The sequence below is a fragment of the Jaculus jaculus genome, chromosome 7 (assembly GCF_020740685.1).
Source record: "Jaculus jaculus isolate mJacJac1 chromosome 7, mJacJac1.mat.Y.cur, whole genome shotgun sequence".
Taxonomy (NCBI): Eukaryota; Metazoa; Chordata; class Mammalia; order Rodentia; family Dipodidae; genus Jaculus; species Jaculus jaculus.
This window is the reverse complement of record NC_059108.1, coordinates 109429498-109453527: the sequence shown is the minus strand read 5'-3', so window position 1 is coordinate 109453527 and position 24030 is coordinate 109429498. Positions and strand designations below refer to the sequence as shown.

Here is a 24030-nt window from a genome sequence, read left to right as displayed (position 1 = left end):
TATACCACCTTGTGCATCTGGCTTACATGGGTACTGGGGAATCAAACCTAGGTCCTTAAGCTTTTCTGGCAGGTGCCTTAACCCCTAAGCCATCTCTGCATCCCTCTTAACACTTTTAAAAGGTGTAATGAAGCCAGGCGTGGTGTTGCATGCCTTTAATCCCAGCACTCAGGAGGCAGAAGTAGGAGGATCACTGTGAGTTTGAAGCCACCTTGAGACTACATAGTGAATTCCAGGTCAGTCTGAGCTAGAGTGAAACCCTACCTCGAAAAACCAAAGGAAAACAAAAAAGGTGTAACGAAAGCACTTGCCTAGCATGCATGAGGCCCTAGGTTCAATCTCAGCACTGAAGGAAAAGAAGGGGAAAAAATCATATTTATATTTACATTGCATTTGTTCATGTCCCTTGTTTATCTTTTCCTTTAAAAATAGCCCCCACATCTTCCAGTGGAAGAGTCTTGGCTAGTTATTCTGTAGAATGCCCAACTCTCTGGATTTGTTTATATTACCTCTGTATTTCCTATCACCTACATTAGGTTTATAATATTAGGCTGAGCGTTTCCAACAGTAGTCCACAGGGTGCTAAGGACTTTGTGTTATGTCCCATCAGGAGGCATGGAGGGCCTGCTAATCCACAATTAATGATGAGGGAACCTTTGAGCTCATCTCTGCCTTTTATTGCAGGTGGGAAAATTAGGCTCTTATCCAAGAGCTTGTAGAGAATTAGTGGCCTGTAGCCCCAAGGCGCTTGATCCTGTCTTCAGCCTCTCACTGTTGCATCCTGCTTCCGTCTGTGATAATGATCTCGGTGTTCGTGCATGTTCTTGCTTTGTCTCTTAGATCTAGTGTTCAGTGATGATGTTCTAACATGGGCATTCAAATGACAGGATCTTAAGGAAGACCAAAAATAGTATGAAGTATTTATAATACTTTGTAACTCAGCACATAAGTACAAATATTTTAAGTGGTACAGAAGATGTTGGTTCTATGTGGTTTTTTTTTTTTTTTTTTTTTTGTCATTTTGAGGTAGGGTTCCGCTCTAGCCCAGGCTGACCTGGAATTCACTATGTAGTTTCAGGGTGGCCTTGAAACTCACTGTAATCCTCCTACCTCTGCCTTCTGAGTGCTGAGATTAAAGGACTGCACCACCATGCTTGGCTCTATGGTCTTTTTTTTTTTTTTTAATATTTAAGAGAGAGAGAGAGAGAGAGAGAGGGAGAGAGAGGAGAGAAAGAGATTAAGAGAATGGGAAACCAGAGCCTCTAACCATTGCAAATGAACTGCAGATGCATGTGCCACTTTGTGCATCTGGCTTTACTTAGGTACTGGGGAATTGAACCTGGGTCCTTAGGCTTTGCAGGCAAGTGCCTTAACTCCTGAGCCATCTCTCCAGTACCTTCTATGGGGATTTTGTTTTGTTTTGTTTTGTTTTTCGAGGTAGAGTCTCACTGTAGCTCAGGCTGACTGGAATTCACTGTAGTCTCACGGTAGCCTCAAACTCATGGCAATCCTCCTATCTCTGCCTCCCAAATACTGGGATTAGAGGCGTGTGCCACTACACCCAGCCTTCTATTGGGATTTTTAATTATTTGTTTTCTTTTAATGTCTGTTTATTTATTACTTTTAAAGTTTTTATTTATTTGTGAGAGAAAGGCAGAAAGAGAGGGAGGACGAGGGAGGGAGAGGGAGAGGGAGAGAGAATGGGTGCACCAGGGCCTCCAGCTGCTGCAAATGAACTTCAGGTGCAGGTGAATGTGCCCCCTTGTGCAGCTGGCTTACATGAGTTCTGGAGAGTCAAAATGGGATCCTTTGGTTTTGCAGGCAAATGCCTTAACTGCTAAGCCATCTCTGCAGCCCATAATGTCTATTTATTTTTACTTATTGCGAGAGAGATTAGGAGAGAAAGAGAGTGAGAAACAGATAAAGAATGGGCATGCCAGGGCCTCAAGCCACTGCTGACAAACTCCAGATGCATGTGCCACCTTGCACATCTGGCTTTACGTGGGTCCTGGGGAATTGAACCTGGGTCCTTTGGCTTTGCAGGCAAGTAACTTAACCACTTAACCTCCAGCCCTTAAGTTTTCTTTTAAATACCCAGCATTCAGGTGCTCCTTTGCATTTTCCTCCTGCCCACCAGGAAGGCAGTAAGGTAGAATTCCCAACCTCGAAAACATACTGCACGGATTTGTGGGTGTGTGATCTGCATTAAGTGAATGAATGAAACCTGTTTCATGCTGGCAATCCTGGTGCAGCGGCATCTGCAAGTTCATAGTTGGTTAAATGATTGCCAAATACTCAACAGTGTTTTAGCTTTTTCCTTTTTTTTTAAGAAAACTAGCATTTTCTAATTCTTAATGCTCGTCTCAACAAGAGGTGACATTTACACAGTGGATATCCACTTGTGCCTTTTAGGATGAGAGAAGTGATTTGCCCTGTAGTCATTCCTGCAAGAACCTGGTTCACGGGGTTCATGTTCTTACGAGCGCAATGGTAGTGGTGTCCTTTTCCTCCTATCAAGATGACGGGGTGCTCCCATGGCTTAGAAGGGGCAGCCAAGCATGAAAGGGCATGGGGATGGTGTGCGATAGGTATTCTCAAGTCTCTGTGATGCATGGAATGGCAACATTTATATTTATAGTTTCTGCCATTTGAAGAATTGACTCCTGGTTACAACTTGATGCTGCTCCAGGATCTTTTGGCCTTTCTTGAGCACTTGCTCCCTCCATAGAGAAAGACTTTCAGATTTGTATAAAGAATTTAACTGTATCAGGGCTGGGGAGATGACTCATGGGTTAAAGGTTCTTGCTTACAAAAGCCTGACAGCCCAATTTCAATTTTCTAGCCACCCATATAAAGTCTGACACAAAAAGTAGCACATGCATTGGCATTCTGTTTGCAGTGGCAACAGACCCTGGCCCATGCACATGCATGCGCACACACATGTGTATGCAAATGAAAAAAAATTAAACTTCACCAGGGAACATCACAACTATACTTTAAATTTGTCGTTTAATAACAGTTAACACACTAACAAAGTCGTTCTCAACTGCTTTCCTTTTACTGTTTATATAATTTAAAAATATGTACATAATTCATTTTCTAAGTCTTAAAGCTTTCACATGTTTTAAAGGTACACTGTCACTATCATAAATTTGTATGAGTGTATACTGTAGTCTTCCTATATTTCTTTATTTTGTTATCAAGAAGTGCTGTGTCTTTATGTTGTTGAAAATTCCTTTCTCTCCTCTGAAGGTCCATATCGGTTATCTTCCAAACAAGCAAGTCCTTGGCCTCAGCAAACTTGCCAGGTAAGTATGGCTGGACAGTGAAGAGGAGAGTAAGTTCATAGAATTATCCCTATCTGCTGAGAACCTATCTCATCAAGATTCTTCCCTTAGAAGTCATACTGCAACTTAGAGTTGCAAAATTGGTCATACTTGGGGAACCTATCTTTTTCTCTCCCATTCCTGCCACCTTCTTTCCCCAGCTCATTCTTGAAGTATCAGATCAGATCTTTCTTCTGTAGAGTTTTCTCTAACTGGAGAAGACCCAAGGCTACCACCAGTCCAGTTCTAGCTTTTAAGGAGAAGTTAGTTAACAGTGGGGTTGGAGGGGAAACATGGGCGGGGTCTTACTGTAGGTACTATATTCAGACTTTGGGAACAGGCAGAGTAGAAAAGCATATGTATTTACAAAGGACAATATGTAATACATTTAGGAAATACTTTAGTGTTTCTGTAATAAGTCTTATAGGCAAAACAAGTCCAGAAGACTGGAATTAGCCAATTCAGACTCAGCAAGTTCAAGGCTTAAGACACATGTCATCCACTTCCAAAAGTAGATGCTACTCCTCTGTGAATAAGACACCAACTGATGGCTTTTGCACATCTTTTCTATTCAGGGTTATCACCATGCTGTGTTCTTTTGTAGCTGTGATATGTGAGCTTTCCCACACGCTTCACACAGACATGGATTGTTTCCACTGCACATTCTCCTGAGTGCTGTGACCGTGCAGTTTTCTATATTCTCATGTTCCCTATTGGAGATGCTCTCCAGTGTGAATCTTCACGTTTTCAGACTTAACTGGATTGCTTGATGCTTTCCCATGTTGCTGATGTAGATAGATTTTCTGTTGTTAGTTCTTTCATGTCTGCAAAGACAACCAAAAAAAAAAAAAAGTGAAGATTTCCTCACATTATTTATATACATAAGGATTCTCTCCATTGTAAACTCATTTATGTATTTAAAGGTTACTGTTGCAGTCAGGTTCACATTGCTGGCAGAAAACACCTGACCAAGAGCAATTTGTAGGAAAAGAGGTTTATTTTGAGGCAAAGCTCTATGATGGCAGGGGAAACGATGACATGAGCAGAGGGTGGACATCACCTCCTGGCCAACAGTAGATGGCCAACAACAGTGACAGGAGATCATGCCAAACACTGGCAAGGGGAAACTGGCTGTAATATCCATAAGCCCTCCTCCAATAATACACTGCCTCCAGGAGGCATTAATTCTCAAATCTTCATCACCTGGGAACCTAGCATTCAGACCACCTAAGTTTATGGGGGACACCTGAATCAAACCACCATCGTTACATATAGAACAAAACGCATATATAGGATTTCTGTTTACTGTGAAGCCTTTTGTGTATTTGAACAGAAAGAACTAGGACAAGGGAAGGAATTCCCTTATTCCTCACACACTAGGGTTTCTCTCCAGGAGGAGTTCTCTTAGGACTTAAAAAGGAACTGTAATCACTAAAGGTTTTTCCACATTGCATGCACGTATAGTGTTTCCTCTCTTGTTTATTACCCTCTTCTCCTGTTTCGGTCTTTTCTTTCTTTCTTTAATTTTTTTTAAACATTATTTTATTTATTTGAAAGGGGAAGGGCAGCTAGAGAGAGAAAGATGGCGGGGGTGGGGTGGGGTGAAGAGAGTGGGCATGCCAGGGCCTTCAGCCATTGCCAATGAACTTCAGACACATGTGCCACCTTGTGCATCTGGCTTAAGTGAGTCCTGGGAAATCAAACCAGGGTCCTGTTGCTTTAAAGGCAGATGCCTTAACCACTAAGCAACCTCTCTATCCCTTTGTTTAAAGTTTTACTTATTTATTATTTGAGCGAATGGGTGTGCTGGGCCTGTAGCCACTGCAAATGAACTCCAGGTGCATGTGCCACCATGTGCATCTGGCTTATGTGGTTTCTGAAGAACCAAACCAGGTCCTTAGGTTTTGTAGTCAAGTGCTTTTACGACTAAGCCATCTCTCCAGTTCATGTTTCTCTCTTTTCTACCAGTGTCTCCTTTTCTGTTTTTTTGTTTGTTGGTTTGTTTTTTTTGGCTTTTTGAGTAGAGTTGTACTCTAGCCCAGGCTGACCTGGAATTCATTGTGTAGTCTCAGGATGGTCTCAAACTCACAGCAGTTCTATCTCTGCGTCCTGAGTGCTAGGATTAAAGGTGTGTGCAGCCACACCCATGGCAGCTCTTCCCTTTCTGATCTTTATCCTATGCTTTCATGCATTTAAAAAACTTCCTGATCTACCACCTCTATGTGGGTTAGTAAGAAGACATGATATACATACATGGTCATTTTCATTTACCGAGAAGTCAGTGTGAGAGTCTGTGGTCACATATCTCTGATAGGCCCAGCCACCAGTATCTTTTTACTTCTAAAATATATTTTTGTGTTGTAATTTGTTTGTATAGAGTTAGTGAATCCTGAGTTATCAAGGAAATACTGCAGTGTGTTTGTGGGGGGGGGGTTGGTTGGTTGAGAGGGTTAACAAAATGAAGCCAGTCACGATGGCATACACCTTTAATCCCAGCACTTAGGAGGCAGAGGTAGGGGGATTCATGTGAGCTCGAGGTCAGCCTGAGACTACATAGTGAATTCCAGGTCAGCCTGGGCTAGAGTGAAACCCTACCTCATAAAAACCAAACCAAAAAAAACAAAAACAACAGTAGCAAAAGAACAAAATGAAGGGGTAGGTTGGTTATGAACATGTAGTCATTGTATTTACAGCTAAGTTTGAATTACGAGTTACAGTCCCTTTGTCGTACTTGGAACAAGTGAATCTCTGTGACCAGCTGAGTAGTCTGTGGCTCCTGCTTCTCTTCCACTTTGATGGTGGGTCACAGTCTTGCTGCAGTGGCCACCTCCTTCACGTCCTCCCTGGTGCCTGCATGAGCCACCTCAGCAGCCTGACAGCTGTGCTGTATAGCTATTCCTTTGGCTCTTGTTTATTTCTTAAAAACAACAACAACAACAAAAAAAAACAGAAAGAGGGAGGGGGGAGAGAAGGAAGGAGAGAGAGGGAGGGAGAGAGGGAGAAAATGGGCATGCTAGGGCCACCAGCCACTGTAAACAAGCCCCAGATGCATGTGCCCCTTGTGCATCTGGCTTACATGGGTCCTAGAGAATCGAATGGGGATCCTTTGGCTTTGCAGGCAAACACCTTAACCGCTAAGCCATCTCTCCAGCCCTTCTCATTAATTTGTTGTAGAAACTTGGGGAGATTATGGATTAAAGAGAATTTTAACTTCCTCAGTTTATGATCACGTTTCTGCCCAGCAACCATACCACACACTAAGGCTACTTAGTCCCGTGAAAGAATGATAGTACACCCTGGTTGCAAATGCTTTGTTAGAGGTAAGGCTCTGCATATAGATTCAAAACTAGCTCTTTCAGTGATCTGTCTGTGGTTACAGTGCTAAAGAGTGGCTGATAACTAATCTTACTGTAATTTTCTTGTCAGCTTCATGTTGTTGGCATGAACGTCCACACCAGACACAGTTTATGGGAGGAAGGGCTTATTTCAAGCTTTCAAATGCAGGGGAGTTCCATCAGTGGCGGGTGGAGCTGGCTCCCATTCATAAATCCAAGCAGGGACACCGCTGAACAGCCAACAAACACCGAAGAGCAGCAGGCAGGAACTATGGCAGAGCTCAGACTTCTATGTACATTTGGGCTAGAAATCAGATCCATTCCCATTGATGCCTCTTCCAGCCAGGCAGCTAGACATCCAAGTTTTAATAAAACACCTGAGTCTATTGGGATACATACATTCAAACTACCACCAATTTTTATTACCAACTCCATTTTCAGCTATTTATGCCCAACTAGTAATAAAAGCCAATTTTATATCAACTATAAATGATAATATTTGTATGATTATAGCTTTATTTAAAAAAATCAGCATGTTTATTGTGCAAACATAGCCATAGGTTTATCTGCTGTCCCCCACTTCCAGTGAGACTGCCAAGTCTACACCATTCCCCTGGAAATTCAGGCTCTGCTGAGACTGTAACAGACAGCCCATATGGGAAATGTGGGCTGGATAGCTTCTGTGTTATAACAAAACTTATCTGACCACTGTGAGCTTCGGCCTTGGTCCTCTACCCCTCGTGCTGGGAGGAATCCAGGAGCTCACTTGTTCTAGGCACTGTCTACCACTCATTCTCTTTAGGCCTGGGTCTTTGTGTGAACAGCCTTCTATAGAAGACTGTGGGATGCTGGTCCTGGCTGACACTCTATGAGAAATGGGGTCTAGAGGGATCCAGTGAGATCATGGGATTGATGGTAACTTGGGACAAAGGGGAAAAGATGTTAAGTGATGAAGCTTCCATGAAACAATAAAAGAAACTTATTATTAGTGTGGGGACTTCAAGAATAGCCAGGCATGATGGTACCGTCAGGAGGCTGCGGTAGGGGGAACACCATGAGTTCGAGGTCAACCTGGGGTTACAGATGAGTTCCAGGTGAGCCTGAGCTAGAGTGAGACACTGCCTTGAAAAATCCAAAATGAAACCCCTTCCCCACCAAAATAACCCTTAAGAATAAAAAAGAACACCAAACCACAGAACTGACTGTGTGTTACTTTCAGATATTTTGAAAAAATATTGAATAAAAGGTCTGTTAAACAGAAAAGTGGACTAAGATTTTTTTTCCAACTGCTTATTTCTTATGAGAAGGAAGAATATCTAGGGATTGGAGCATAATAAAGAAAGCTGCATGTGTTAGGAGAACTTCCCTGCTCATTTTAATCTTGTATGCGAAGTTTGTTATATGCTCACCTTTAAGTGAGTGACCTTTCAGTTGCCAGTGAAGTCAAATATCAAACAGTAAAACCTTAAGTAACAAGAAAATGCCAGAAGCGAGTTGATCTCGTTCAACTCTAGTTGAACTCTAGAGTAAACTTAAATTAAATAGAAATTTTTTTTATTGCTGAAAAGCCATTGAATGGCATTTTTTTTCTTGCTTTACAATAATCGAGTATAATGTGCTACGGTTGTGTAGCGGTTAGTACTCTGTGTTGTGAGTGTAATGAAAGTTTGAATTTGGAATGGTAATTTTGGGGTTAGTCATGTTGAACACCTTCTGGGCAAGGTCTGTGTGCCATCTCCTTGTATGGCGAGAGAGAAGGGCACAGCCTCAGTCCAAGGAGAGTGCACAGGACAAGGTAGCAGGTGCCACAGAAATGCCTGCTCTCATGCCTGATGTCCTGGGCTTCATCCCAAGTGACACCCACCCCCTCGCCACCAAAACAAATCCAGTGTGCTTTGGCGGCCTTTCTGTAACTTGGCTGTCGTAAGTAGTGCTATCACGAACTTGCCTGTGCCTGTGTCTCTTTTGTATGCCGATGCCATTTCTGCCAGGATGGTATACCTGGAGCTTATGGTATTTGTATGTTTAGATTTTTTTTTCAAGGTAGGGTCTCACTCTAGCCCAGGCTGACCTGGAATTCACTATGTAGTCCAGGGTGGCCTCGAACCACAGCAATCCCCCTACCTCTGCCTCCCGAGTGCTGGGATTAAGGGCGTGTGTCACCACACCCAGTGGCGGTTGTCTTTTTAGTCTTGCTTGCCTGTTTGTTTTGAGATAGGATCTCATACAGCCTAGGCTGGCGCTCATGATGTAGCTGAGGATAACCTTGAACTTCTGATCCTCCTATCTTTACCACCTCAGTGCTGGCATTACAAGCATGGGTCGCCATGCCTAGTTTTTGCATGTAGCCCAGGCTGCCTCAAACTCCCTGTGCAGGAGAGGTTGGCCTTGGGTTTGTAGTTGTGGTCCTTTTGCCTCAGTCTCCAGAGTGCTGGGATTACAGACCTGCACCACCACGTCAGCCTTTATAGTATTATATTTCCATAAAGAAACATTACACTTCTCTATGGTCACAGACTCTTTTGTTTGTTTGCACGGCCTCATCTTGACACTGAAATCTTTGCTCTCGTCTGTTGGTGCTCAGGAGCAGGAGCGAGCAGGAGCCCCTCCACACCTGCTGGATGCTCCCGGCATTCACCCCAGCCCTACCTCCTGCCCGCAGGTGCCCCCTTCTTGCTCTCCTCCTGCCACTCTCTGCTGAGCCTTGCTTCCCTTCCTCCTGGACTGTGGATTAAACTCCCAGCTCTTCTCCACCTCTCCCCACTGTGGTCCTTAGGTTGGCTATCTGGTGTTCTGGAGTGTTCTTTCTGAAGTGTGGATTTAATTGTGCTATTCCTTTTGTGGCTCCCCACAGTTTTTAAAATGAAGCTCAAACTCGTTGAAGTAATTTAGAATACTCCAAAAGAATAAAAATCATAAGTCTAGAAAATATTGTATCAGATTATTGGGAAGTCTGATTAAAGAGATGCATTAATATTTAGCAATGAAAGCTGGGCATGGTGGCATATGCCTTTAGTCCCAGCACTCTGAAGGCTGAGGTATGAGCAATACTGTGAGTTCAAGGCCATCCTGGAGCTACAGAGTGAGTTCCAGCCCAGCCTAGACTAGAGTGAAACCTGCCCCTCCCCCCACATACACATACACACACGCACGCATGCTTAGGAATGAGAAGCTATGTGACTAAAAAAGATGCCTTTTAAAAAGGTTGGGTGTGGTGGCGCATACCTTTAATCCCAGCACTCTGCAGGCAGAGGTAGAAGGATCGTTATAAATTTGAAGCCAGCCTGAGACTACATAATGAGTTCCAGGTCAGCCTGGACTAGAGTGAGAGTGTGTACTGACAAAACCAAAAATATTTTTAAAAACTTATAAATTTTTTTTTCCCAAGGTAGGGTCTCGCTCTAGCCCAGGCTGACCTGGAATTCACTATGATAGTCTTGGGGTGACCTCAAACTCATGGCAACCCTCCTACCTCTGCCTCCTGAGTGCTGGGATTAAAGACCACATCTGGCTGCTGCTGCTGCTTCCCTTCCTTCCTTCCTTCCTTCCTTCCTTCCTTCCTTCCTTCCTTCCTTCCTTCCTTCCTTCCTTCCTTCCTTCCTTCCTTCTCTTACTGGTTTGTAGCCCAAGGTGGCCTTGAGCTCATAATCTTTCTGCTTCAGACTCTAGAGTGTTGGAATTGCAGGTGTGAGCACTGAGAGAAAACCTGGATATCCAAGTGACAATCAAGGAAAGTCATAGTGTTGAGGGAAGGGGCTAGAGCCACTCAGTTTTATAGAGATTCCTTCCTCCTTTGAAGCATCCACAGATTTCTGTTATAATTCAGGAGCATAGAAGCACCCTGTAAAACTACCCGAGCCATTTGGTGAAACTGCCTATTCCTGATAACAAAGCTTGGCAAGGCTCAGCAAAGAGCTATAATCTCATTTATGAATGCAGCTGTTAAAATTATGAATGTCAAACCGTCTTCTTGAACAAGCTCCTTGAAATGCAGTTTTCAGACCTGAAGAGTGAGTGCTTCGCACTGGACTCAGCTGCTGACCCCATGACTGGGAGTGAGGTTGCCGTGACAGCCCTGCCGTGCAGTGCACGCGTGTGCTTCTGGGAAGCAGAAGCAAGTCCAGTGAGAGTCCAGGGCTTGACCAGTGAAAGGACATGGTCTTCGATTGGGAAGAGCAGGCAAGAGGAAAAAGACCCCCCAGACATGTATTCACAAGCCTGGCGTCAGAATTATCATTACTTTAGGCTTTCAAAAAACCCAAGGCAATAATGTGGTCACAATGGCATCAAGGAGGTAGCCTTCCAGGTGGCTAACAGAAGCAAGTCCATACTCTCTGAACTCCCCCCAGTCCCCCTCTGAGACAAGATCTTCCTATGCTTCCTGTGGAGTTCAGGATGGCTTTGAGCTTATGTACTATTGAACTCCCAATCCTCCTGCCTCATCTTCTCAAGGTCTAGGGTTGTGGGTCATGCCAGCATGCCTGGCTTCTTTGATATACTTTTATGTAGGTTTCAAAATAATTCTTACAAATGAAGTTGACATGAATTCACCGAAAGTAAAAGAAAACAAACACAAATGGACAAAGAGGGCAGAGGCCGGAGTTATCAAAAACAGAATATGAAACAAATAAATGAAAAACTGAAGGCTTGACAGAGGAATAAGGAACTTCAGAGCTATTGAAGCAGATTAGAAAAAGAACCAAATACAGCCTCCAGAAATGAAAAGCTATGATAAATGACAGCCAAGCCCAGGATGCTCATTTAAACAACAGATAAAGCATAGATAGAGACATAGTGACCCTGTCTGAGGAGATTATGCCAAATGTAACACAGACAGGTGGACAGTATGGATGAGAATTTAAGAGGCAAAAGTCTGAGAAGGTCTAATATGCCTTCACTGGAGCTCTAAGAGATATCAGGTAATGGGGTAGATATAGTATTAGAAAAGATAATGCCCAGAAGGGTTTTCAGAACACATGCAAAATATTAACCTTCAGATTCCAGGCACCTATTAAATCCCACACAATACCAATAGATTTGAATCCCCACTGCATGTAACATGCCACACTGCAGAGCACACAGCATGAAAGTGGCTGCAGTGAAAATATGGCTGCTGTGGTTAGGCTAACAGTGTCCAACTCTGGTCCAGGCTGACCTGGAATTCACTAGCCTCAGGGTGGCCTTGAACTCATGACAATCCTCCTACCTCTGCCTCCCAAGTGCTGGGATTAAAGGCGTGCGCCACCACGCCTGGCTTCTTATTCTTATTTTTAAAGTGTGCTTGTGCTCTCTCTCTCTGTCTCCCTCTTTCTCTGTCAAATAAATAAATAAATAAATAATAAATATTTTTTTAAAAAGGGCTGGAGGGATGGCTTTAGCAGTTAAGGCATTTTCCTGCAAAGCCAAAGGACCTAGATTTGATTCTCCAGGACCCATGTTAGCCAGATGCACAATGGGGTGCACATGTCTGGAGTTCTTTTGCAGTGGCTGGAGGTCCTGGCACACCCATATTCTCTCTCCCTCCCTTCGTCCCTCTTTCTCTGTCAAGTAAAAATAAATATTAAAGTGTGGAGCAAAGCCAGGCGTGGTGGCGCACGCCTTTAATCCCAGCACTCGGGAGGCAGAGGCGGGAGGATCGCCATGACTTTGAGGCCACCCTGAGACTCCATAGTGAATTCCAGGTCAGCCTGGGCTAGAGTGAGACCTTACCTTGAAAAAGAAAAAAAAAAAAAAAGTTTGTGGAGCAAAACAGTTCTCAGTGTTACTATTGGCTTATAGTCTCTATTATACTCAAGAAAAAAAAAAATCACAAATGAATTTTTAGGGTTTTAAAATATTTATGTACTTGTGTGTGTGCATGCGTGTGTGTACGTGTGGACACTAGGAGCCCTTGTCACTGCAAACAAATGGCAGGCCCTTGCACCACGTCTTTTTAATCTAAGGACTTTGATATATGAACATACTACAATTTGATCAGGACATTCCTTTTTTTTTTTTTTTTTTTCAGTCATTCCTCTGTTGTCTCATTTCTTCTATCATCCTCTGTCAAAATGTTTGTGTCTGCCTTATGTGGATGGCTTGGGAATTGAACTCAGGCTGGCAGACTTTGCAAGCAACAGCCTTTAATCACTAAGCCAACTTCCTTGTGCCTCACAAGGAAACTCTTAACTTTAAATCAATAACATCTCTTATTAAAGGCCGAGCCATCTCTCCAGCCCCACATCTCATACTTGCATGACTAGTTATCTGAAAAACCACCAGAAGTAACATATACAAGCTATCCTTCCTGAGGTTTTTGTTCAACATAAAGTAGTATATATCTTCATATTCTATACCTACTAGGAACATGAAGCATCAGAGTGGTTCTTGCCATGTTGAGGGGTAAAGAACGTGCCATATCTGTTACTGAGTGTGTTGGTGGTTACACATATGAATGAATAAGTTGCCAGTTTTGTCCAAGGTGGATAGGTGGGGGGCAGGGGCCATAAAATGTCTCATAGGAGAAGTGACTCTTAAACTGAGCTCCTATTCATGAGCAGATAGCCCAATTTTGAAGAAAAGGCCCTTAGCATGAATTACTTCCACCTACTGGTAACTCATGTTGTCGTCTTTGCCTTTGCTGACTAGAAAGGGGAGAATGCTTCACCTGACAGGTTGCATTGTGAGACCAGGAAGCTCTTATCTTAGGCAAATTAATCTTATGAAGTATTTATGTAAAACCATCATAAAGAATGCGACTTCTGAAAAAGCCTAATCTGTTCTAATCTGATTACCATAATAGAATTAGTTGGTGTAGTAGTTGACCTAAATTAATTAACAAATACCCTTTTTATTTTTACTTTATGAAAACGTATGATTAACTAATTAGAACACTTGAGAGTTCACCTAAAATTGATGACTTGGGAGCTCTAAGATTTGTTCCTCCTCTCTAATTATGCTTTCTCTAAAGGAATGCTTGCTATGCTTGGCGACTCCGCTGTCCCTTTCTCTCTGTCTTTGGGGACACCAGGAAGCACCATCGTGTTGGAGGTAGACTGCATCTGCTTGAGGGACTTGCATCTAGTATTCTCACTGCTTCCCACGGCAGCGCCCCCACTACAGCTTCAAGAAAAGTCCCTTTTGTCTTATAAGAAAGTTTTATTGAATTCGTTTCAAATGATGGGTGATTAAATGTGAGGGCAACCTGGCTGTGACATCTGATTGCCAGGGTTGATTCGGCTGATCTGGCTGGTGAGGCGGGTGTCCCCTTCCTCCCTTGCCGCTCCATTGCGTCCCTCCCGAAGCTGCACGCTCGGTCGAAGAGGACGACCTTCCCCGAGTAGAGGAGGAGCGGTCTTCGGTCAAGGGTACAGAGTAGCTGCGCTCCCCTGTAGACCCTCCAAACAAGCTCTCAATAATGCGTGATTAACTAACGCCGTTCTCTCTCCCCTAGGATTGTAGAAATCTACAGTAGAAGACTACAAGGTAAACACTTACAATCTTTAGTTATAAAAAAACTATATGTATCTAGTTAACTACAGTCATAGCAAACTTTCTTACAGAATATGTATGTTCTATTCAAAGTGTAATAAAGAAATGAAAGCCTTTTAGGATGGTAAAGAAGAAAGTCTGTTTCAAAACTGAAAAAGAAATCCCACATGCCTGTGCATATACTAGCGTTTTCAAACGAGACCCTTTATGTTGTATTTAGGCAAAAGGAGGCTTGTATTTTACACAATTGGCCTCACACCCCTCCTGCTTTCTTTTTCACTCAGCAAATCTCAAACAGTCCCCTCCCCCTTGTAACTATCTCGTTTATTTATGCCATGGCTTGATTTAACGAGTCCCTGCTCTGATAGACATTTGGGCATTTTTGTCAATTTTCTGGTAGTATATACATGCTTCACTGAACACCCTTGTATATGTTCAAAGACAAGTTGTTTTAGTGAGCACCCAAAACTATTATTTAGGCTAAGTCATTGGTTCCCAACACCTCAACAATTAGTTGCCTTGGTAGTTCCATTGCAACCTTGTGTTTGTGCTATCCGGTCCCACGGAGATGCTTGGTGACCAGCACTCGTTGTTGCTCATGCAGGAGAGTCCCCATCCTAGGCCCTGTCCTGCTGGGGCCCTGGCAGGTGAGGGGTTTCTTCAGTACCTAGAGTACCTGTGAGAAAATTGACCCAGGGCTTCCTTGAGGCTTGGTTAGCAAACAATAGACTGGTAAAAGCTGTTGTGTCTTGGCTCTTGAATCTCACAGAAAACTGCTTTTTTAAAAACAAAATATTTGTATTTATTTATTAGAGAGAGAGAATGGGTGCACCAGGGCCTCTAGCCACAGCAAACAAACTCCAGTCGCATGCACCACCATGTGCATCCGGCTTACGTGGGTTCTAGCAAGTCGAGCCTGCATCCTTAGGCTTCACAGGCAACTATGCCTGAACCACTAAGCCATTTCTCCAGCCTGGAAACTGATTCTTAAGATTGCAAATATTCTAAAGGCTAGAAAGCTTCCAGATGTCTTATGTGACTCTTAAACTGAGCTCTTTGTCACATCCCCAGTTCAAGAGCGCCTCACAAAACAGATCGCCATTGCAATCACAGAAGCCTTGCGACCTGCTGGAGTCGGGGTAGTGATCGAAGCCACGTAAGTCCATCCTGCCTTGATCACGTCCGTTGTACACTCACCACCTTCACGTTCGCTCAGTATTTGAGGGCCAGGTGATGCCACAACTGTCACTGTGGTTTCCATCTCGGACCTTAAAGCCTTTCTTCTTTTTCACTCACAGTGTAGCCGACACAGGGACTAGGGATGGGAAGAAACCTCTTCCTTCGTGAGAATTGTGGTATATGGAGCCATAAGCATCATTGCAGAAATTTATATGATTGGCTGTGTTCCTTTTTTAAAAAAATATTTTATTTTTATTTATTTATTAGAGAGAGAGAGAGAGAGAAAGAAAGAGAGAGAAAGAAAGAAAGAAAGAAACAAACAAACAAAGAAAATGGACACACCAGGGCTCCAGTCACTGCAAGCAAAGTCCAAATATATGTGCCACCTTGTACCTCTGGATTACTTGGGTCCTGGGGAATTGAACCTGAGTCCTTTGGCTTTGCAGGCAAGTGCCTTAACCACTAAGCCATCTCTCCAGCTGGCTGTGTTCTTTTTTTTTTTTTTCTTTTGGTTTTTCGAAGTAGAGTCTCACTCTAGCCCAGGCTGACCTGGAATTCACTATGGAGTCTCAGGGTGGCCTCGAACTCACCTCTGCCTCCTGAGTGCTGGGATTAAAGGCATGTGCCACCACACCCGGCTGTGTTCCTTTTTAAAAAAAATATTTTATTTACATTTTGTTGTTGTTTTTCGAGGTAGGGTCTCACTGTAGTCCAGGCTGACCTGGAATTCACTATGGAGTCTCAGGGTGGCCTCGAACTCACAGTGATCCCCTCAGCTCTGCCTAACGAGTACTGGGATTAAAGACATGTGTCCCCACACCCAGCTTGTTTACTTATTTTAGAGGGGGGGCAGATGGAGAGAATGGTCATGCCAGGGCCTCCAGCCACTGCAAACAAACTCCACACATATGTGCCACCTTGTGCATCTGACTTATGTGGGTACTGGGGAATCAAACCTGAGTCCTTAGGCTCACAAGCAAGCACCTTAATCGCTAAGCCATATCTTCAGCATCTTCCCTCCTTTTTAAAAGGATATATTAGTTATTTTCAAACAGCAAAATGACAAAGATCTACAGCTGGTACTGTTTCATGTCTTCCTTTTTTCTTTAGCTTTTGGCTAGTGCACACAGTTCCTCTAGTATGTTGTCACATGTTTGTACAAAGGGCAACTTAAAACACTTCATTTTAATATAACATACAAAATATATTCTATTTTTTCTTTCTTTCTTTTTTTTTTGGCTTTTCGAGGTGGGGTCTCGCTCTAGCCCAGGCTGACCTGGGATTCATTATGTTCTCCAGCTGGCCTTGAGCTCATAGCATTCCTCCTACCTCTACCTCCCAAGTAATGGGATTAAAGGCGTGTACCACCTGCCTGGCTACAGAGAACATTCCTTCTTTTTAAAAAAATTATATTACTTTTATTTATCTTAGAGAAAGTGGGGGAGAGAGAGAGAGAGAATGAATGGGCAAGCCAGGATCTCTAGCCACTGTAAAAATCTCCAGACACATGTGCTACCTTGTGCATCTGGATTATGTGGGTACTGGGGAATTGAACCTGGGTCCTTTGGTTTAGCAGGCAAGCACCTTAACCACTAAGCTATCACTCCAGCCCCCGAAAGCATGTTCTTAATAAAAAAATAACATAAAAACACAAAAATAATACCTACTAGTGACATAAACTTAAATTATGATGGATATGCACATTGAGCAATGCTTATGTCAGGTTACATGTACCTAACTCCTCACACGTGTGATTCCTCTATGATAAAAACATTCAAACTCCTTTCTTCCTGCCCTTTGAAATATGCAGTCCATGATAGTCACCTGTGGTCACCCTGCACTACAATAGGAGGCCAGAATTTCTTGCTGTTTTGAACTGTAACTGGTACACTCTCCTCTTCCCCAAACTCTCCTTCTCTGGTAACCACTATACACTCTTGGGTTCCACACTTGAGTGAGGTCATGTGGCATAGAATCACCTTCGGACATACTCACTTCTTTTTTATTAAATAGTTTTGTATTCAGCAACTACAGTCAGTTTGGTACCATTATTAGGCTCATCCGTGACCTAACCCTTCCCCTTGACCCCTCCTTGTTGAGGTATATGAGTCATGCATTATGGAGTTAGCCCACAGTTATGGGTAGGATAAATGACTCTGCATATCATGACCCAACATGTGGCTCTGACATTCTTTCCGCCCCCTCTTCCACAAAATTTCCCTGAGCCACGTTGGGATCATTTTTGGTCTACTTCAGTGATGAGGTGTTGGGGGCTTCTGGGGCTCTGGCTCTCTCATTTGGTAGGAGTTGATTTTTCTCTGTGTTGATCTCCTTCACCCTTGTGCTGGTACCCGGTCCATCAAAACAGCAACCTTGCTTGTTTCACCAGTTTTTCTTAGTTTCAGCTAGGGACCTTTTAGGTATGATGGGGTGGCTCTCTCTTTTGGATGTATATCTATCTGAAAAAGAGAAGCAGATTCTCCAATGGAGAGTAAGTTAGCACCAGGACAAATGAGATAACCCTTACTATTTTTATAGAGAATTTAATAGGTGTAGGTCCTCTTGTAGCCCATGATTGATGGTAGCTTGATAATGGAGAGTGGGCTTATGTTTGGATATGGTTCTGATTTGTTTTCCAGCTCTAGCTATGGGTCCTGTACCACTGAGGGGATCAGTTAGGCAAGTCAAGAGCAGTTGGTTCCCCACCATGGCTGTGTGCCACTATTGCACTTGTGTGGGCATCACAACAGGTTATTTGCTGCTTAGTAGGTTAGACCATGAGTTTCTTGGACAGATATTGGTCCTTTTCCCACAGTCGCCCATGTAGCACCTTCTTGCACTAGACACACTGACTGTCTGGGGACTGACTCTCTTCCAGCTTCCAGCCATGCCGTTCCATTTTACGTGTCAACCACATAAGGTGTCTTCAGCAGTAGGGTCTTACCACTAACCTTTGGTGAGTCATTAAGTACTCGGACAGAAATCTGTCTTTCTTTTAGGAAACCCTGTAGGTCTCTCTGATCAAAAGCTCATTGTGGATGATAGCCACATGCTGGTACTGGGAGTTACAGGTCAGTGCCCACTAAGAAAAGGAAGAAAATAACTAATATACAAGAGTGAGAGAGAAGAGAGTGAGAGGGAGGGAGGGAGGGGGGGAAGCTATAGAAGATTAAGGTCAGTCTTCATCATACAATCTCCAGTGTCTTGTGGTTCAAGTGTTCCCTCTAAGGCCTGGTGAAGGTTCAGCCATTTGGTCTGCCTTTTAGGAAGTAGAATTTTGACCAAAAATGAACCCGACATGGCTCAGGGAAATTTTGCGGAAGAGGGGGCGGAAAGAATGTCAGAGTCACATGTTGGGTCATGATTTGCAGAGACATTTATCATACCAATAACTGGGGGCTAACTCCACAATGCACGACCCATTTTCATCAACAAGGAGGGTCTAATGGGAGGGGGTAGATCACAGATGAGCCTAAATAATGGTACCAAACTGCCTGTATTTACCCAAAAGAAAACTAATAAATTAAATTAAAAAAAAAAAAGGAAGTAGAATTTTATGGTACCATTGCCGTTTGGGTCTAGATTTGTGTTTCCCACCCCTTCGTTGCTCAACCATGTTTGTAGCGCTCAATTTGTAATAGTTAAGAAAAAAAAAAAAAATTTATGATGAAGAGGAATTATTTATATTCAAACTCAGGTGACATTATTATCAACATTAGAAGTTTTTAAAATAAAAGCTTAAAAATTGAAAAAAAAAAAAAAAAAAGAGCTGGAATCAACCCAGATGTCCATCACTAGAAGAATGGATAACTAAGATGTGGTATATCTACACAATGGAGTTCCTATAGCAGTAAGAAAAAATGACACAATGAAATTTAAGGAAAAATGGTTGAACCCGGAACAGATCATTCTCAGTGAACTTACTCAATCACAGAAAAAAAAAAAAAATCACCATACAGTCTCACTCATCTACAGCACCTAACCTGAACCTACCCAAAATACCTTACATACCCAGCAAGCATCTCATGGACTAAACAATAGGATGAGTGGGGAGGGAGGGGAGGAGAGGGGAATGGAGAGGTGGGAAACACAAATCTAGACCCAAATGGCAATGGTACCATACTCACTTCTTTTTTTTTTTAAATTGTTTATTTATTTATTTGAGAGCAACAGACAGAGAGAGAAAGAGGCAAACGGACAGAGAGAGAGAGAGAATGGACGTGCCAGGGCCTCCAACCACTGCAAACGAACTCCAGATGCGTTGCGCCCCCTTGTGCATCTGGCTAACGTGGGTCCTGGGTAGTTGAGCCTCGAACCGGGGTCCTTAGGCTTCACAGGCAAGCGCTTAACCACTAAGCCATCTCTCCAGCCCCATACTCACTTCTTTATGTTAGAGGGAGTTGTGAGGCTCGCACGGATCGTGTGGGTTTTCATCCAGCCTGTAGCAGGCCATGGGCTCAGGTCTGTGCGTGCTGCCTGCTTTCAAGGAGCTTAGATTCACCGACCAACGTTGCCTGGATTCTTCCTAGTGAGGCCAGCAGTGAAAGTGGATCAAACAAAAGTTCTGAATTTCTTTTGATGTAGAACTTATATATCTCTGGAGGTACTTACATTGCTTTCACTCAAAAACAAAATTACATTTTCTTGTTGGGTGCATCAGAGACTTACTGATAATACACACTATTAAGACAACATTTTTTTGAAAGTTTAGATAACATTTTTCTTTTTTAAAAAAATTTTATTTATTTGTAAGCAGAGAGAGAGAGAGGGCGAGAGAGATAGAAGAGAGACAGAGAGAGAATGGGCATGCCAGGGCCACTGCAAACAAACTCCAGATGCATGTGCCCCTTGTACATCTGGCTTATGTGGGTACTGGGGTATCGAACCTGGGTCCTTTGGCTTCCCAGGCCATTGCCTTATCCGCCAAGCCATCTAAATAACCTTTCTTATCTTGTCTTTTAGACACATGTGTATGGTCATGCGAGGGGTACAGAAAATGAACAGCAAAACTGTTACCAGCACCATGCTGGGTGTGTTCCGGGAAGACCCGAAGACTCGGGAAGAGTTCCTCACCCTGATCAGGAGCTAACTCAGTGCACAGCGTGGTGCGCAGCTCCTACTGCCCGTGCATGGTCTGGCGTCATCGTGCATCCCGTTTCCAGTTGGTACAGATGTGGACTTTATCCCTCGCCGCTAATCGTATTTAAGAATTATTTATAGATAGTCAAATAAAAAGAATTAAACAAGGGATGAACCCTTTCTTCTTGCCACCTTTTCAGTGGCAACGTTCAAGTGAAGTGCCAACAGTGTGAGCTGTATGCTCCGACCACTGACATTCAGGTAGCCTGAGGGAGGGCAGGAGGAGAGTCCATGGGGTTGGTTGAAGTCGCAGGGAATCCAACTCGTTAGCGCCCTGGCCACCATTCTGCCTTTTCCGCCTCCAGTGGAAATGGTAGGATGTTAAAAGTGCCAGTAACGATTTACATACGGGGTGCATGGCTCTATGAACTCAGTCACACAGGCTCCTCTCTGCTGGGCTCATGTCGATTACACCATCAGTGGCATTTTGGTTTTGATATATTAACTATCCAACTCTAAGGTTCATCTCCCTGGGGAGGTGGTGAAGCATGCGTTTTTAATTTTACTGTGAGTTGTGGGAAAAAAAAAAGGCACATTCTTCTTTTGAGTGCAGGGAATTTGTTCCTGGAGTTGTTTATGACTTTGTTCTCATTTCAACATACAGGGATTTAGACATTTAACTCTCTGTGCCTTGATGAGACTATCACACCATGTAGAGTGTAGATGCCTTTGAATTTTTTTTTAAAAACAAATCAAAACATTACTTTATGTCTTAATGTTCACTGCAACAACCAGTCATCACGGTTTCCCCTTTAGAAGTTTCTTGTCAGTGTACTTGACATGTTCCAATGCCTCAAAGCATTTAAAACAAGTCTTACAAGACATTTTTCAAAGTGTCGCAAAAGGCGTGAGAGTGGCCGGGCCGTCTAAGGTGCAAGACTCTTAGGCATTTCCAGTGTTTCGTAAGCGTGCTCTTGCCTTTGCAGGCTGCACAGCCCTGGCTTTCGCGGACCCAAAGGAGCACAGGGCACGCTGGCAGCGGCCTGCGTCAGTGCTGTGCCCACCGCTTTGGTCAAGCTCCGCTGTGGAAATGCACTGGGGCTCTGGTTTTCTCCCTTCAGGTCCACGTGGGTTTTGTCTTCAGTGTAAGTCTGTTCAGGTGGTATGTTTTAGTCCAGGAAACTTGCCTTATTACTATTTATCTTAAAATTTCCTCCACTGGGGCAGTGTGGGCCAAGTTAAAACAAAATACCCGAACTCCCTTGCAAAAACCCAAACTCGGTTATTTCACTAAGAAGTTTCTCACTTGATTGACATGCCTTTATCTCATCCCCTAGCTTGCTTTACCAGTGACAGCGTACCTCTGTCGCCTAGATTCTTGTCAGCTTATGATGAAGCAAGATGGCAGAGGTGGGGTTTTTGCTTGTTGTTTTAAAATCTAGTACTTTCCCCTGGCACCTTCTATATTTAGGGTTTCTAAAGTACAGTGGTGGTTGAGTTTTAGTTCCTTATAAAATCCAGCCTGGTAGGAACATTAGTCTGTTTACTATTTGGACACCTGTAGGCAGAATTCTAAGCACTCAGTTCATGTTTAGTATTTTAAAGTAAAAACAAGTGTGACTTGGAGAACCAAAGAAACTGTTAGCTGTACCTCTGTCTCTGTGGGGATGTTCCCTAGAAGTGGTCTTAAAATGTTTGATGTATCCTCAGCTGTTGTAGCTTTGTACCTGTGAAGTAACACTCTTGTCTATTTCACTCTGGTCTGTAGTGCTTTAAAATTACCGTTTCATATCCATGACACCAAGTCCATGGAGGGGGGGGATTTTAAATAATTGATGCTCTTAAAATATACTGTTCAATTACATTGTTTGAATTTTCTGTGTGTGTGTGTGTGTTCTGGAAGTTGGTTCTATTTAAATTATTAAAGTGTGATAATTTTGTTCTTGTGAAACTTTCTTCTTCAACAACCAGTATAAATATGACATGCCAATCCTGCTATTTTGGTTATGGCTAGCCAAGAGGCCCATTTTAAGAAACTCTGTTGTCCATCAGGCTGTTAGTCTATCTATGTCCGTGGTAACACAAAGCACCAGAGAACACACACCTCTGACAGTTTCTCCTTGATGTGCGAATGGAGTATTGCTAGCTCTAGATTGCTCCTGGTCATGGGGGAGGGAGGTCTGGGATAAGAGTCGTGCCCTCTCTTATCTCAACCCTAATTTATAATTTCAGCCTCTAGAGAGCTGGCATTGCTCCTAAGCCGGAGTTGTTGAGGGAGGAAAGTGAAACAGGCAGAGAGCCTAGGGGTGGAGCATGCCCTGCCAAAACCAACAGGGAGGTGCCAACAGTTTTCCTGATTGACTTCTGCCCAGTGCCAATGATCTTATGCCCCCTTGCTCTCTCCCCTGGACAGTGGCTCCCGTCCTTACTGGTCATCCGTATCTCCAGATATTGGGCACTGGAGTGGCTTCTACTCCTTGACTGACCCTGCAGATATTGGATATTGAATCTTTTCACCCCAAGGAATGTTTGCTGGTATAAAAAAGTCCTAAAACCACAAGTCACAGCCCAAGCTACCACTTCTAAGTGTGTTTTCTTTAAGCATACCTAAGACCCTTGTCATCCGAAGTTGAAACAAGGCGTTCTGTCAACACAGAATATCAAGATGGGCATGGATCCTCACCGAGGGTGAGAAGAGCCGCCTCAGTGGGTGAGTTGAAGGTGAAGTATGAATCCCTAACTTCCCCCACTCCTCCCAAAGACACTTGATTTATTTTTGTTATTATGTAAAATAAAACATGCGTAGCAGTAGTGAAACTAGCATATGAACTTCCAGGTACTTACCTCACAGCTTCAAGAAGTCCCAACTCAAGCAAAGTAGTAGCTCATGCCTGTAATCTCAACTCTTGGGCGGTAGAGGTAGGAGGATTAGAAATTCAAGGTCATGCTCAGTTTCATAGTGCATTTGAGGCCAGTCTGGGCTACATGAAACTCTGGCTGGTAAAACAAACAAAACTCCATAAGTTTCACCTCATGGTCATCTTGTTTACAATCCCTATACCTCATATCTCCACTCCATTACTGCAAAGCAATTCTGAGGCCATTCCATCCATAAATATTTTATACTGTGTAACTGAAATGGAGTCACACTGTACACCAAATGCTATTCACTATCACACAAATTAGTTTTTCTTTTACTAATTCAACTTTATTAATTACGTGCACACACTTTTTGTTTTTCAAGGTAGGGTCTTAACTCTAGCCCAGGCTGACCTGGAATTCATTCTGTAGTCTCAGGGTGGCCTTGAACTCATGGCGATCCTCCTATCTCTGCTTCCTGAGTGCAGAGATTAAAGACATGTGCTACCATGCCTGGCTATACACATATATTCTTTGTTAATTATTAAAATTTATTTGAGAGCAACAGTCAGAAAGAGTCAGTGAGAGAGAGAGAGACAGGGAGGGGGGGAGGGAGCATGGGCACACCAGGGCCTCCAGCCACTGTAGACAAATTCCAGATGTGTGCGCCCCCTTGTGCATCTGGCTAACGTGGGTCCTGGGGAATTGACCCTTGAACGGGGGTTCTTAGGCTTCACAGGCAAGCACTTAACCACTAAACCATCTCTCCAGCCTTAAGCTGT

General features: G+C 43.4%; 1 protein-coding gene across 1 annotated transcript in view; it reads left to right on the top strand.

Annotated features, from left to right (window-relative positions):
* Gch1 (GTP cyclohydrolase 1) overlaps positions 1–22329 on the top strand; it is a 69989-nt gene extending 47660 nt beyond the window's left edge. Inside the window, exons 3-6 of the mRNA XM_045155633.1 lie at positions 3253–3308; positions 14094–14125; positions 15203–15287; positions 20273–22329. Of these exons, the coding sequence (XP_045011568.1) occupies positions 3253–3308; positions 14094–14125; positions 15203–15287; positions 20273–20399 (300 nt within the window). The 3' untranslated portion in view covers positions 20400–22329. The remainder of the gene's footprint in view (positions 1–3252; positions 3309–14093; positions 14126–15202; positions 15288–20272) is intronic.
* The last annotated feature ends 1701 nt before the right edge of the window (positions 22330–24030 follow it).